Below are 16,987 nucleotides of genomic sequence, written 5' to 3' on the forward strand. Positions count from 1 at the left end.
GGAATGAAGTGGGCGGGCATCGGGAGGCCACTATGGCACGGGGCAAGCACTATGGGCAGTCTATCTGAAGTGTACCGGGCGTATAAGACGACCCCCCACTTGGAGGCATATTATTCAGGGCCAAAAAATCGTCTTATACGCTGGCAAATACGGTACCTGTTCAAGAGTGGCTGAAGGCCTTACTCGTACTTTTCAAATGATGCGACCAACACACCTTGAGACAAGTATAGTTGCAAAGTTTAATAATTTACAAACATTTCCATGTGTCTGTTGATCTTCAATTATCACCCATCATGTAGCACAGGTAAGGCAGGTATGATCTCCACTCCGCATTGACAAAATTAAGGGTTTGAGAGGTCAGTCTTTTGAACACAGGCAAATCCTTCCTCCTACACCTATTCTCCCATTCTCACTTCTTAACTGTGAAGGACAAGGACCATGTCCTATTCATTGTCTTCTGGACTAATGAAGATGCTCATTAAACATCCTCATTGCCTGAATGAGCGAACGACAGATCCAGAACTAAAGGTCAGATGTTCCTGCATCACTCACCTTGCTGCCAGAGCAAAATGGTTACTATGCCCAGCTTTACAAATGTGAACTGAGAAAACCTATTTGGATGAATAATCACCTAAAATGTGCTTAGCCACACATTTAATAGTTCCAATGAGACTTTTAAAAAAAGATGACGGGTGGCACCATCTGAATAGCAGTGCTAGAAGGTCTGCTTTAGAAATAGCTAAGCGTCATTTGTAATTAGTATGTTGAGAGTTATAAACAAGTATTTTCAGATGCTTAAAAATAGCTGGTTAAATCTAGTAGGAGGATATACGGATATATCAAAATACTGTTTTTATCACCATCCCCATTTAACAGGTGAGGAAACTGAGGCTTAGGCAGTAACCTGCCCCAAATTACAGAGCTACTGAGGTGGCAGAACTAGGCCTGGCATCCAAACAGACTGACCCCAGTGGGTTGTTCTTAACCGCTTTGCTGAATTCTCTTGTTAAAATGATCCTTATAACTTGGTGGCAGTATTAAGGCTCAGTTTTACTTTCTTCTTTATATCTTTCAAGAAGAAAAGTGTGGCAATAATACAGCAATTTCCATTTTGTAAAGAAGACCAGCATTTTCTTCTTAAATGGCTTACGGGGTTTTCCTATAATCTTGTTTATGCTATTTAAATGCTGTGAAAGTCCTTCCCTTCAAAGATCACTCTGAAGATAAAGCTTCCTTACCCAAAATACAGGACCTATGAAATAGTGATGTTCAGATGAGGAAGATATTGTCAGCCTTCCATAATTGCTGCCAAGAGGGCTGTTGAAAGGCCAGCCGTGTGGGGCATGGACAACTCCTCTGGCGCTCTGCTTCTCTCCTCACGGTGAGGACGAAATGAGGTCAAGCTGATAAAGAGCTTAGGATGAGGCCTCCTAAATGTTAATTATCCTCATCATTATTGTTGTTAAAACAGCTACTACACCACATTCCTTCCACCCAGTGCTGTACATCTCAGCCCATTTTAATGTTTTCCAAACGAGGCTAACTGATCGTTCATACCTGTACTTACTGCACTGCCCACGACCCTTCCCCCAGGAACTGTTATAACATGGATGGGGGTCGTTTAGAACCAAGGGGCTTCTTAGAATCAAGAACTGTATTTAGTTCAATTCAGGCGAGGTATTGTCACCTGATTTTTCCTCCTCCTCTAGTCTTAGTGATATTAAAACATCAATAACAAGGGCCGGCCGAGTGGCGCGCTGGTTAAGAGCTGGCTTGGGATGCCAGAGGGCCCCAGTTCGGATCCCACATGATGGCCAGTGACACTGCCCTCTACAGCTAAGATGCTGAACAACAGCTCAACCTGGAGCTGGGCTGCCGTGAGTCGTCAGCCATGGCACAGGCTGCAGCCACTGCTGCAGTGGGTTGCCATGGGCTACCGTGTGTAGCCAGCAGCCAGCATGAGCGGCCAGCAGCCACCGTGAGCGGCCGTCCAGAAGCCGGTGCCTGATCTGCCTCGCCCGGGAAGAGCGCAATGATGGTGCCAACTTGGGCCAGTGAAGCAATGTCCTCCACAACTAGACTGAAGAACAAAAGGACAGCAACTTGTCTGTTTTCCTTCCCCCAATTCCCCAATAAAAGTCTTTAAAAAACAAAACAAAACAAAAACATCAATAACAAATATATAACGATTTTTTTCAAGGCTCAGGAGAATTTTGAATTTACCCAGATTCGAGGTCCTTCACTCCCTCATCTGTTACAGAGGAGTATGTGCTCTCTGTAGAGAGCCCAGCCCAGGAAGTGAAATACCTCCTTACAGATTAAGTTTCTACAAAAAACACCCTCTTGCTGTCATGGCCCAAATGCTGGCTCCTGACAATCACACAGAAGAAAGAGTTTTCTGTTGTGGCTTTTGAAACACAAAAAATAGATCACAAAACAGAAACACTGATTGTAGTTCCAGTTATCAGGAGCTCTGGACTACATACTACAAAGGTCTTGTTTCAACCAAATTGTAGCTTACGTGAAAAGATAAATTGTGTGAGTTTTTTTTTTTTTTAAACTGTTGGGAGGCCACCAAATTTAAATAGCCACAGGACTCTAGCCAAGAGGGAAAGAACGTAAACTGGGGTGTAATCACAAGGCCTTGCACCATCTCTGTTTGAAAAAGTGGGATTGAATTGTCTGATACCCAAGTCATCTTACATTTCAAACAAATAAACCACCTGAGAGCCAGGTGCTACACAAAAGAGTGAGCTTATCTTTTTAGACCAGGATTCTCAAGTGGTATTCTTCCACGTCTTCTTCCACCAGTCTCAGTCCTTCTGACTCTGTTGCCTCAATTCCCATTCCTACTGACCCAATTGCTCTGTTCTTGTCATGTGAACACAAAGATCCTTGACTGAGGTCTCTGGAGAGCCAGGCCCCATCGGGTCACAGAAATGAAGAAAAGATAAACCCCTACCTTAAGGATCTCTGGAATTCTGATGCCCGTGTCAGTCACCTTGTCATCTATGTTTGTCTGTTCAGGTTGCCACGACACAATACTATAGGCTGAGAGTAGCTTAAACAACAGAAATTTATTTTCTCAAAGTTCTGGAGGCTGGGAAGTCCAAGATCAAGGTGCTGGCAGATTCAGTGTCTGGTGAGAGCTCTGCTGCGTCTCTTCTTATAAGGACACTAATCCTATTGCATCATGGCCCTACCCTTATGACATCGCTTAATCCTAACACAAGGGAAAACGTGCCATGATGAAGGCCTGTCTGGAGTGGAAAGGCTTTAGAGAGAGTAGGGATTTGCCAGGTTGGATGGGAAACAACATGTGAGGCAGTTAAAAACAGCAATGAACAAAGATGTGGAGGCATGAAACTGAAAAGTGTGAAGAAAGATGAGGTCGGAAAGGCCCACCAGGATCAGGAGCCGACAACCCCTCTGCTGACCGTTTCTGGCATTCTCCCAGTTTTGGCTCTAACCCAGGCTGCCCACCACGCTGAGTTTAATCCTTCCATCCTTTCAGGTCTAAACCAAGGGTCTAGGTGAACCCAAGCCAGCAACCCGAGGGATTGGGTACATATACAGAGAAAGGGAGAACAGAATGGAGCAAGATTTGCAGAAAGCAGCTCAATCAAGAACATTCAGGTCAAAGATCAGGTCTGTTCTCACCATGGCCAGTTATTTCATTAAACAAAAGCCAAACACTGTCCCTTCACTCACAGCCCTCCAATAGCTTCTTGCCTCACTCAGGGTAAAAGCCTTGCAAAGCCCTTACCAGGAATATTCTAGTCTCAGGAACTTTATACTCGCTGTTCTGTCTGTCTGGAAGGTTCTTCCCCAGGAAATGGCGTGGCTCCCTCTCTCATTTCCTCAGGCTCTCATCAAAAGCACTCCCCCAGCCCTCCATATCTAAAATTTTAACACTTCCTCCGAACATTTCACATCCCACCACCCTGCTTCATTTTTCGTCCCAAGCGCTCATCACTAAGGTTCTTTGTACTTGACTTATTGTCTGTCTCTCTCATTAGACTGTAATGTACACTGCATAAGGGCAAGGGTTTTTATCTATTTTGTCCAATATCGTTATCAGCAATATCTTGAACAGTGCATGGCATCTGTACATAAGTACATAAGGTACTCAGTATCTATGTATATGCTGAAAAACAACAAAAGGACAGTATCCTTACAGTTCTAGGCCCTCTAGTCCTCTGGCTCTCTGGAGAAATACATGCACAAAGGACTATTTATCTAAAGAGTGAGGTAAAGATAACTCTGGGAAAAAAAGGTTCCCAAGTCTTTATTACGGGCCAAGTAAGCACGGAGAAGGCCTAAAACACAGGAAACCAAGGTCCATGACAATAAAGAGTGAACATCTAAATAGGGATTCAAACCAACCCATGAGATGAATAATCAGAGGACAAGCAAGAAATTAACACTGAAAATGTCACCACAAAATAATAGGGGCTCCCCTTTTCTGAGTGTTTATTACTTGCCCAGCCAAATAGCTCATGCACTCGATCTCATTCAATACTCACTGTCCTAATAAGGTCACCATTAGCTGCATTTTATAGAGGAAGCCGAGCTCAGAGGCATGAAGCAGTTTAGCTGAGAGAAAGAGCAGAGCTGGGATTTTCAAGGTTACAGGTACCAAAGTCCATGCTTGACCCTCCCGGCTGAAGGGGTGTGAGTCACTCACTCTCCCAGAGCGAGAAGCCTGGGCTGGACCTTGAAGGCGAGGTACCTCACAAGGAGGGGCACAAAGCCCAGTGGCCAGGGAGGCTCGGTAAATAAGGGCCCCAGCAAGCTGAGAGGCCAAACTAGAGTGGAAGGTGGGTCTCAGCCAGTGTCAGTAATAGGACAGCAGCAAATGTGAACTGATCACATACACCCTGCCATGTACTGTTTTGTTATAAGGTCTTTAACATACTGACTCATCTCAATGACTCAAAGTACTATCTTTATCCTCATTTTACAGCCAAGGCAACTGAATCATGGAGAGGTTCAACATTTGCTCAGAAGCAGCAGAGCGAAGATCTGAATCCAGGTAGTTTGGCTTCAGGTTCCTCCTGTACAGATTATTCAGTAGCAAGAAAAAAACGGGGAAAAGGGCCACTGAAACATATGTAAGATTTATGCACACATGCACACGATCCCCACGGGCACAGGGCATAAGTCTTCACCTGGCTTCTCCAGGGCCTGTCCCACGGTTACTATTAACAGTTGCTCTCAGTACTCTCCCATCTCCACCCCCGCCTCGATCCACCCTGATGTTGTTTGTGGCCAGGCTGTCTCCCAAAGGCCTCTGATCTAATGGCAAGCGTTTTCCCCTGAAGATGTTCCCCTCAATTAGTGGTGAAATTTAAATCTGCCACACAGAAAGCATTCTGCTCATTTACTCAGGCAAATGAGCTAGACCAGGAGGAAGGTCACAGCTCTAAGAATTCAGTCAAGAACCATTTTTATAGAGGGCTTCCATTTGTGCAGAGGAGCCGAAGGCCACCTCTGACCTGTGAATGATACCAACAAACTGATTTACAGCTGCAGCCCTCAAGCCATGGCTGCAGGGCTCCCCGATCATCCTCAGAGACCACCCTCAGAGACCACCCTCAGTGCCTCAGGGTAAGAGCCTTGCTGCTGGGTTCTGCCTCACGTTCCCCCCACCTCAAACTGTCCATAGGGCTGAACCTTTCATTCTGGAGTCTCACTGGTAGGTGTCAATAAGAACACCTACTTATCTGTGCTACCAATGGTCTAAAGTTAATCAGAGAGCAATGCCCTGCATGGCCCAGCCAGTAAAAACCGTGGGGTTATCAAGATCTGTGCTAACCACAGCCTCACCTTAAAACCACAGGGAGAGTACTAGGGAAGAAAAGAGCCATACCACAAGGTCCTGGAAGAATTCAAGATTCTTCCAACCATGCGTACTGTGCAAATGGGAATGGTCCAGCTGCTCAGAGAATGGGTGAGACAGTTTTGTATACCCACAGAGCCCCTTGCCAGGACTCCCCTGAGCCCCTTAAAAGATATGAGGCAGAAAGGCACAAACAGGTAGCAGAGATCCCCTTACTGCTTCAGCTCTCAGACTTGTAGATTATTACCCTTTCAGGGACTGATATGTACTTTAAGACATCTTCTAAACCACCACATTCAACATGCTAAAATTAATTAAAAACTGTCTTACTCCTGGGGACATACCTGAAGCATGTGAATGCACACACATGCACCAAAATTCATGTATAAGAATGCTCACAGCAGCACTATTCAGAATAGCCCCAAACTGGAAAGTGCCTAAATGTCCATGAAGAGTATAATGAATAAACTGTGGGTTATTCACACGGTGGAATAGTACACAGCAACAAGAATGAACAATCTATAACCACACACAACCATGGGTGAATTTATAAATTCAACCACAAATGAATCTCACAGATAATGCTGAAAAAAGTCATATCAAAGCTGTATTTGGTAGGAGTCCATTTTTAAAGTTCAAAAGCAAGCAAAATGATTCTATAACTGTTAGAAACCAGGATGGTGGTTATGCCTGGTAAAAGTTCTGGGGGGCTGATCATCTTTTTTCTTGGTCTGGGTACTAGTTACACGGGTGTGTTCCATTTGTGGCTATTTACTGAGCTGTACTCATGATGAGTGTACTTTTCTTTTCTTTTTTTAAGATTTTTATTGGGGAATTGGGGGAAGGGGAACAGACAAGTTGCTGTCCTTTTGTTCTTCAGTCTAGTTGGGGAGGACGTCGTCACTGGCCCTCATGTGGGATCTGAACCGGGGCCCTGCTGCTCAGACCTGGCATCCCAAGCCAGCTCTTATCCAACACGCCACTTAGCCGGCCCGAGTATACTTTTCTTAATGGATGCTACATTTCAATGAGAAGTTTTAATCACTGCCTACAGACAATGTCCAATCTCATCCATTATTGTTTGGGAGAAATGTCCTGTTTGGATTTCCTCAGCCACATCCCCGTCAGGACAGGAATCACCAGGATGACGGCTAACACCGAATGGGTGATTACTATGGATCAGGCGTTATGCTAGGAACACTACAAACAGAAGTATATGTAATTCTAACAAATTCCCTTTGAAGGAGCTATTATTTGCATTCCTAATTTGAAGAAACAGGAAAATGAGGCTTAGAGAGTTTAAGTTTAAGGCCAGCTACTGCCCAGGCAAGTCAGGATGCCAGGGTGATTCCAAAGCTCGTGGGCTTAACACTTGGCTAGCTGAATAGGAAAGGGGTTCATGTTATTGGGTTGTCGGAAAAGTCATGATGTATTTTTCTCTGTTTTTCGTTGCAAAAATGTGTCATGACTTTTCCGATAACCCAATATAAATGTAGAAGTTGCATTGGGCCCACAAACTTTTATTTGTTTCCATGACCCTGACCTTTCTATTGAGTGTAGGCCTGTTGTCTTGTAAAATGTATCACATGCTGGATTTATCTGATTGTTTCCTCATGCTAAGATTCAGATTAAATATTTTTGGCAAGAAGGCACATAATGTTTGCCTGAACTGCTAGTAGGGGTGCCAGGTCTGATCACTTAGTTAAGGTGATAACCCCAGATCTCCCCATTATAAAGGTATATTCCCCTTTGTAATTACTAATTAACGTGTTGGTTAATATTCTGAGACCATGTAAATATCAAGTTCCCTGAAAACCTTTCCCCAGTGATTGTTTTTCTTGTTTGTTTTTGTTTTGAAAAAACCAACTATTGAGGCATAATTTATATGCAACAAATCATATCCATTAAAAGTGTACAATTTAATAAATTTGAAATCTGCATACAGGAGTGAAATCATCACCACAATCAAGATATAGAATATTTCCATCACCCCCAAAAGTTTTCCCATGCCCCTTTGCAATCAATTCTTCTTGCTACTTCTCGCTCCCAGGCAACCACTGATCTGCCTGTTGTCACTATAGATTAGTTTGCATTTTCCAGAGCTGTGTATAAATAGAGTCATAATTTGCAGTCTTTTGTGTCTGGCTTCTGTCACTCTCAGCTTTGAATGATTTGAGATTCCCCCCCGTCGCTGCATGTAGCAGCAATTCCTTCCTTTTGGCCCCTGAGTAGTATTCCAGTGGATGGACAGACCAGCTCGTTTACTCACTTGTGGAGGGACACTTTGGGGCTCTCATGAACAAAGCCGCTGGAAACAGCTTAGTACATGTCTTTGTGTGAACATGTCTTCATTTCTCTTGGGCGAATACTTAGGAGTAGAATGATTAAGTGTATGTTTAACTTTTTAATACAATATCAAAGAGTTTTCCAAAGTTAGTCTATACCCTTTCACATTCCCCAAAGCAGCAGGCAATGGTTCTAACCGCCCCATATCCTCACTTGGTCCTGTCATTTTATTACCCAGCGATTTTAACATCTAATAATGTTCCTTGCCTGAATGTGTTATGCCTCTGTGTGACTGTCTATCTCCCCCACCCCTGGACATCATAGGGGCAAACTTTTTAGTTCAACATAGTGCCTAGCATATAGGTGCTTAATTAATACAAATATTCACTAAATATCTGTTGAATGAAATCTCCCCTCCCCAATAAAAAGATGCCAAGTTAAATATCTGTAGACCTACGGACGGCTTATGAGGGAGTTTCTGTCTTTCTATAACCCTTTGGTGCCCGTGTCCTGCATTTTCCCACTCAGTCAGAGACGAGAGGTCAAGCTTGAGCTGCTTCTGCTTCCCACCAAGGAGCAGTGCCCCAGAAGGCGAATATAAGAAGGCCCTTCGTGCATTACACAGCCTGCCAAGTGCAGGCACTGAAGTCCCAAGGCTGGGTTGTGTGGCTCAACTCCAGGCCCTCTAGCAAAGGGCTTTGAAAATTGGGAATTTCAGCCACAACACTGTGCCCAGACAGGTGCTGCCCAAAGGCAGAGCTCCGATCTGTCGCCAGGGTTTGTGTGGGATTCCTCCTAAGACAGTAGGGAAGACAACATAAATGCTGCCACCTTCTCTCCAGCCAGACTAACCCTACATTTTATTGCCACTGAGATCTTCCTGAGAGTGATGTACCCTGACCCCTCTTCCCAAGGGCCAGCTTCCCACCACATCCGGGTTCTTAGAGCAGCCAAACAATCTCTTGGGAAATGAGATCACATATGCCAAGTGCCCCGTACAATGCCTGGACCATGGCAAGCACACAATACATGTGTCAGGAATAGAAAATGGGAGCGTCAACATGATAGAGGCCATCTTTGGCATTATTATTTTAAACAGCTGCCAGGCTTCCTTGACTACAGGGAGTTTTCCATTCCATAGGGACTAACTAAAATTAAGATGCACTAACAAAACTGTGGCCTACAGTTATTTATATGGTATGGTCTGAATGTATTATAAGTCAAAGTGGAAAAGAGGAGCCTTCTGCCCAAATCAAGCTGCTCCTCCCTGGGAACACTCAGTTCCTTTCTCAGCCTCTGCAGCACTTGCTAGAGGTGCTAGGGGTTGGTTACCGCTCAGTAAGCAAAGCAATTAAGAAAAGGACTGCTGGATGGGAAATTACTTTTGCCCCTGTCATCCTGCCCCCTCCCAGTACCAAAAGAAAAGGTTAAAAATCACAGAAAAAAGGAGCAAGGAGGTCTGGTCTTGCACATCATTCAAAGAAATCATTCCTAGAGAATTCTATTTTTAGTTAAATGGTTGACAAGCAAGGCCTGGGGAATACATGTGGCAGAGCCCAGAGAGCAAGCACTAGGCATTCAGCCTGCAGGGTACCAGATCTGGGCGACACTTATAAGCTCCCTCTGAGGGTTTCTATGCTGGAGGACACAAATATTTCCCCCAACTGTGAAAAGGAAGCCTTAACTCAAAATTGGCCCAGAGACCTGATTTAAAGCCTTAGTTTTGTGACCACAGTGAAGTGGAAAGTTAGTGTACTTGTCCTGAGAAATTATTTTCCGGAGGATTGTGAGTGGGCTCTAAAGTCTTCATCCTGACTCCAGTGAGATAAAGGCTGGACTGGACTGTATATTGCTACTTCCTGCCAAGCATCAGAGAGCTTAGATCAGCTGGGCCAACGTTCTCTCTCATTCAGGAGTCACCCTGCTATTGAAGGGGCGCAGTGATTCAACTGCCCCGAACAATTTTCCACATGGATGAAAACTGGAAGAAAAAGTGTTCTGGCCAGAAAGACAAAGTCTGTCTGACCCACAGCACTCCCCCACACACATCAGTGGTGACCCCAGAGCAGCTGTGGTAGTTACTCGCCCTCTTCCAGCCCTCCCATGTAACTGGAGCTGAGAGTGAAAATCTAATATCCTATTAGCAAAACAAGCACCAGGGCTGTCTCTGGGCCAGAGCTAAAAGCATCTGCAAATCAATCTGAAAGCTGTTCTACCTACTGGCCATTTCCTGAACGCATTCCAATTTGGGGAAGTATGAAACAAGGGTAAATGAATTGGTCAGAAAGCTCAGGAAAAAAGGTGCAAACCAGAGCCAATCTTCACCCACGGGTTCTGAGCTAACCTCAGAATGTGGGAAAGGAGCTCCAATGGAGAGTCCTGGTAATAAGCGCAGGAGCCACGACTTTCCAGGCAAGAAGGCTGTGGTCCTTCCTTTGTGGTATGTTTAGGAGGAGCTGGCAATTTACTCACAAATGCGGAGAGGACGTGGTTGTCACAGGGTCCTGCCATGGGGCCACCCCTGGAACATGGAGTTGCCTGCAAACAAAGCTTCTCTCCTTCCACTCCCAGAGAGCCCCCGCCAACTGACACCAACTCTTTTTTTTTTTTTTTTTTTAGCTGAGCCATCCTGCTACCTGTTGGCAGCTCAGCGGCTGCTCAGCCCGGGCTGGACTCGAACCGCTGTTGCTCAGAGCTCAAACTCTTGAGCGAGCTCTTAACCAACTGAGCCACTCGGCCGGCCCTTAACTGACACCAACTCTTGCCACCCTCTTCTCAGCTCAAAGATTAGAATGCAGTTGGCTTTGAGATGGAATTGAAAAGATAATGCCCAAAGTATGCGGTATTAAATAAAACAAACAAAAACAAGCTGCAGAACAATATGTACACAACCAACCGTTATTGCAGGGTACTTCTGGAGACTGGGGTTATAGGTGACTTTCGCTTTCTGTATCTATATAACATCTATTGATGCATGATTTATGCTTAATTTGTTTTTTACAGCAAGCAAGTAAATTACTCTTGTAATTAGAAATAATATTTGTAGGTGATGGGGATGGCTCAAGTTTCCCAAATCATAATGGTTATGCCACCCATCTCCACCATTAGGCTTTGGTTCCGTTTGTTTTCTTCACCGCCGCTGGCTGTGAAGAGGCAGGTGGGTAGCAATGCAGGCCTTGAAGGCACAAAAGGAGAGGGACGTTGGGCATCTTTCCCATCACCATAAAGGGCTGTAAACTCCCAAGCAATGCCCTTCAAAAAAAGTGATGATGCAATATATTGGACAAAAGAAGTCCCAATGTGTATGAAACAGACACGAAAACAGGGACACCGTGACTTTTGACTTTGAACTACTCGGGGCAGGGCTGGCAAACAAGCTTCATTTGGAGTATCGTCTCCAATCAGCTAGGAGTGGTAGCCTGGCTTACCATGTGGGAACTGGGGTCAATGGCAATTTTTATCACGAGTAAGAGAGAGAGAGATGGGACGGGCAGGTCAGGTGGCAGCACAGGCTTTTCCTAAGAAAAGTGCAAGTCCAGTATAAGTCAGTCAGGTCTGGGAAAAACACCTAATCCACAATTCATTCAATCATTCAATGAAATGCTGTAGAGCACCCTGCTCAATTCAGAAGTGGGCTCTGTCCAGGGAGGGACACCGGGTCTTCTGTCCCTGCCCTCTGCTCAAACAGGACACATATGATGAGGTAGCTATGGGTGGTATTAAAAGGGGCTGAGGACAACGGAGAGGTGCAGACAGGACACTACACAAGGGGACATTCTACAAGACAACTGTCTAGACTTTTCAAAAAAGGTCATCATTTAAAAAAAAAAAAGGCTGAGAGAACTGTTTTGAACTAAAAGAGACAGAGAGGCAATAGCCAAATGCACTGTGAATACTGATGGGGCTTTAGAACAAAATAATTCAGCTCTAAGAGGCAGTTTTAAATCAACTGAGTAAATTTAAACATAGACTATATATGAAATACTATTGAGTTAATGTTAATCTTCTCAAAAGTGATAATGTTATTGCAGTTATGGAGGAGAAAGTCCAAACTTAGGGACATACACTGAGAGTTTTAGGAGTGAAGTGACATGGTATATGCAGCTTTCAAATGGTTCAACAACTATAAAACTCAGGGGAAGAAAGGGCACAAGTGGCAGAATGTCAACCACTGGTGAATACTGGGCAATCACTGTATTACCCTTTCAACTTTTCAATGGGTTTTACCATTTGCAAATTTAAAAGTTGGGGAGGAAAGAACAAAAGCCATGGATATTTATGTTTCGTGGTCAAGTCAGACCGGCAATAGAAAGGAAGGCTAACGCACTGCGGGCAAAGCTACAGCGGTGACAGCAGATGCCTAGCAGCACTGAGTGCTCCCGGGCGCCTCACCCAGTCTCCCTGCACCCTCACAGGGGCCCTGGGAGGCAGGTCCTGTCACCACCCTCAGCTTACAGATGAGCAAATGGCAGAACAAAGATCCAAACCCCGGTCTAACCAGACCTGAAGCTCTCCATCACTATTCCAAAACGCCTCTCCAGTTAATCTGCTTCTTTATTTTATGGACATCCAGAGAAAATCTACAGGGGCCCAACAACAGGGGAATAGTTAAATAATCTGTGACATAGCCATGTAATGGAACAAGAGGCAGCAATTAAAACTGATATTTTCAGAGTATCTGATGATGGGATCATGCTCACAAAATGATGTCTGATTTAGAAAACAATGGTTCTCAAAAAATGGTCCTCCGACCCAACTCTTAGTTACTGAAATTTTTTTTTGCAGGAAAACAGGAGTAAATTGGTGAACTCAGGGCTTTTGTTGTCTCATCTAAGTGAGTTATGCTCAAAAAATTTTGAGACAGATCACACCACTTATTTTGAATTATGTAGAAGTAAAAATCTATACACATATGCAGAGAAATAAGACTATAAGGAAATATATCAAACCACTAACAGTTGTTTTCACTAAGTGGAAGGTCAATGAATCTTTAAATTCTTTTTCATAGGTTTTGCCATTTGTTGAATTTCTACAATGAACATGCTTTAATTTTCTGAAGAGGAAAAAAGTTCTTTCAGGAAATAGGTAACACAAAGACAACTCCTCAACACACACACTAATACCAGGTTTAATTTTTTTCCTGAAATTCTATAAAAGTATACAGACTAATGCCAATGAGGGGAAGTACAAAACCAAATTTTAAAAGGACAAAGAAAGAAGAAAATAATAAAGTTAAGCAATTGCAGGTTGAAAACCACTCATTCACTCATGTATATTGGGTGCCAGGCTCTGGGGAGACAGGAAAACAGAGAATTCTGTTCTCAGGCAGATGAAATGTGCCTGAAACGAACTTCCAGGGAGGTGACATTCAAAGTGCTCCTGGGATGGGGAGTCTTGAAGAATGAAGACACGTTCCAGAGGCAGGAGGAATTGGGACACATTTCAAACCACAGCAAGGGCATACGCGAAGCAGAGAAATACAAAGAAATTCTGCTTGGTCTATGTCCTTCTAATATACTGTCTGTATTTGTGAAACAATTTTAAAGTAAATGCCTGCCATAGTACACAACAGAAAGAAGGAGGTGGGGGAGAAAAGGAAGAACGAAGGGAAGGGAGAGAGGAAGGTGGGCAGACAACCGCAGCACAACATGAGAGGGAGGTGTAGCTGGTGTCTGGCAGAGAGGAAGCAAGAAGAGGTTTTTAGAGGAACTGTCACATAATCTGGATGGATTGAGAAGGAGGGTGATGGTGGCGCAGCAGAAATGAAGTGGAGGGGACAGAGCCAAGACATGACAAAGTAGAAACGAGAGACTTGGGAATTGATCAGATGAGTCAGAGATGACCCTCAGGCTCTAAGCTCTTGGTGACAAGGACAGTGGTGCAATCTGAAAGAGCTCTGAGAGAAGCAGCAGCTGGATAGTGGCTGGTAGTGGACTGGGGGCAGGGTTGAAGAGGTCTTCATACCTGAAAGGGTTCACAAGTAGAAGAACAAGGAGAGGTATAATTTTGTCACTGGGTGTAAAAAAAAGCTACTCACAGTCTAAGAGTGAGAGAAGCAATGCAGGCAGGATAGGTCAGGACCACTGATTTGCTCAGCTAGAGGGCATGTGGGTAACATTCAGGCGCTGGGGCCACCACAGGTGAGTTGCTGCAGTAGGCCACTCACAAAAGGCTTCCCTGAGAAGGAACAGCTCTCCCAGACAGGAGAATCCCAAACTAACAAATGCAGAAGGAATCAGAGTTAGAAAAATTATGGTGATCACTGTCTCAGGCAAGAATCATCAATGGATGCTAAAGCCAGTGGGTGAGAATATTAGGAGAAACTAGATATTTAGTCTCAAAGCTTCTCCCTACAAAATACTTATCATTACAAAGGGGCAAAGAGTAGCTTTACAGTGGAGAAGCTTGGCAGACACCACCACCTTAATCAAGTGATCAAAGGACATCGCCAGTGAGGGACAAATCGATATCACATGCCACCTGGTGTGATGCACAGAGAAGGACACAGCATCACTTTTCTGCTGTTTCTGCCAAGAATGCTAACCTGAATCTTATCATGAGGAAACAAAAAAAACCCAAGGTGAGGGACATCCTACAAAATAAGTGATCTGTACTCTTTAACTATTGAGGACATGCAAAAACAGATTGAATGGTTCTAGATTAAAGACAAGACCTGGCAACTAAATGTAATATATGGTCTGCGATTAGTGCTGGACCAAAAAAAATTTTGTCTTTTGCTATAAAAGACATTAATGGGGCAACTAATGAAATGAAAATGTCTACATGTTACATAGGCTAGTAATGGATCAATGCTAATATCCTAATTTTGAAAATTGCATGGTGGTTATGTTAAGAGAATGTTTTTAGGAAACAGACACTGAAGTATTTAGCAGTAAAGGTTCTTCATATCTGCAACTTTAAAACGTTACAGAAAAAAAGATATATTTATAGAGAGAAAGAATAATAGGGGAATGTGGTAAAATGTTAAAACTTAGGGGAACCAGGGGACTTTTGTAACTTTCAATTTGTTACAACTTATAATACTTTTTGTAACTTCCCTATAAATCCGAAACAAGTTCAAAATAAAATAATTGAGGGAAAAAAACACCCCTCCCCCGCCCCATGACACAAACTATCTCTTCTTGTTAGGTCAACAAGAAGGAAGGGTTCAATCACTTGAATTTGCTTTGTGTAGATTTCCTCCTGGCCCAAGGGAGAGCTGTCAGGAAGAAACTGATACAACACCGGTGTCCAAAAGAGGGATACTCGGCAAAGGCTTTGGGTACAGAATGGACTAAACAAAGCTACAGATCTGCTATGATTATGCAAAGTGCTTGCTGAGATTCAAGTCTGGTGTGCTGCAGAGAAAACCCTGGAAATAATGAGAGTCTTTAGCGGGCTTTAACTTGAAACCTAGTTTCCCTGAGTCCCCACAGCCTAAGGAAATATTACCACCAGTCACTCAGCTAAACATGACACTGCTGAAATTGTCAGCACAGCCTGGCAGACTGTCCCTACCACACAATACTTAACAACACTACAGACAACACCGGAATCAGGGAAGAACACATAAGGAGGCTCTAATCCCCACCTTGGTTTTGAATCAGTTTAAGCCTGTATTCTGGAGGTCAACTATTAATGTTCAAGAATCCACATAACCCTGTGCCCCCATTCCTGCTTCTCCTCAAAGCTCATCAGCTTTGAAAGCATCCAGGAGAAGATCAAGGGAAACAATGGAGTGAAACTGGAAGCTCCAGGGGTTTTCAAAAGAGGCCAAAGACACAGTTATGGGAGCTCTGAATGAATGAAATGTTTTAACACAGATAAAATCTTGTCACTTCAAGAACAATGCAGAAACTTTTTAGTTGGCCTCTGAGATAACATCAAGTTGTCAGGGCAGTTGAAATGCAGCTGCTTGACCAGACGATAGATGTTCAAGCATCCTAGCTGGTTTTTTACCTCAGGAAAAAAGTCTACCAGTACATGAATCTCAGGCAGCTATCTATGGCCAAGGGCTGTAACAGTCACAACTAGTTGCTCATTTTATTAAACCACAATGTATTACCATTTGTGCCCGGTCTGGTGCTGAGGACACAGTGATAAATAAAACCCTTTCCCTACACTCAAGAAGCTGACACAGAGAGATAGGCTCCAAGCTAAGACAGGGGACTGGGGGCGGGGGGCACAAGAGAGGTGCCTAGAGCAGCCATGACTGCAGCCCTGAAAACAGGATGTTCTGAGCGCTCTAACAGACCTCGCACAACTGCATGGAGATGGAGGGAGGATGACAGCTGTCGGGACTGCTCAGCTCCTTCTCAGAAAGCATCTCACACTAAAACAAGAGCTGCTTCCAGATGGCTTAGCCCTCTGGAAAGCATCCTGTAGACAGTGAAAGCTGTAATTGGCTCTGAGGGAACACACTTACCTGTGGCTTCAATGTATTCAATACATCTCTCAATGAAAACAGGGATCGGCTTCTCTGGAGTCACAACGGTTGTTAAGGGGACCCCAAAATAGTTACTCTCCCAGGTTGCCTTCGTGATGGATGGCCGGGGCTTGGGCTTTGGTTTCTGTCCAGGAAAGAAAAAAGAAAGCACAAAAACAAAGTGATTCTCAACATGCACTGAAACATCAGGAAGGCTTCCAGAGGGGAGCTCACAGTGGTATGGAAACTGCTGGAAAAATTCCAAGCAGGATAAAGAGGCCCACTTATTCATCTCACTAATTTTATATTTTCCAGCCTCCAAATATCACACAAGATGACAGCAACCTGCCACACGGTCACCCCTTGAGCCGAGACTGTTATCAGAACAAAGGTGTTTATAAGAGGCAAGCCATGTTTATTTAAAAACAATGAGA

At 44.0% G+C, this 16,987-nt stretch overlaps 1 protein-coding gene across 1 annotated transcript in view; it reads right to left on the reverse strand.

Moving 5' to 3' along the window:
• ARHGAP35 (Rho GTPase activating protein 35) overlaps nt 1–16,987 on the reverse strand; it is a 150,953-nt gene that overhangs the window by 68,071 nt on the left and 65,895 nt on the right. Inside the window, exon 3 of the mRNA XM_019625214.1 lies at nt 16,554–16,698. Coding sequence (XP_019480759.1) covers nt 16,554–16,698 — 145 coding nt within the window. The remainder of the gene's footprint in view (nt 1–16,553; nt 16,699–16,987) is intronic.

Source organism: Hipposideros armiger, unplaced genomic scaffold, assembly GCF_001890085.2.
Source record: "Hipposideros armiger isolate ML-2016 unplaced genomic scaffold, ASM189008v1 scaffold_619, whole genome shotgun sequence".
Classification (NCBI taxonomy): domain Eukaryota; kingdom Metazoa; phylum Chordata; class Mammalia; order Chiroptera; family Hipposideridae; genus Hipposideros; species Hipposideros armiger.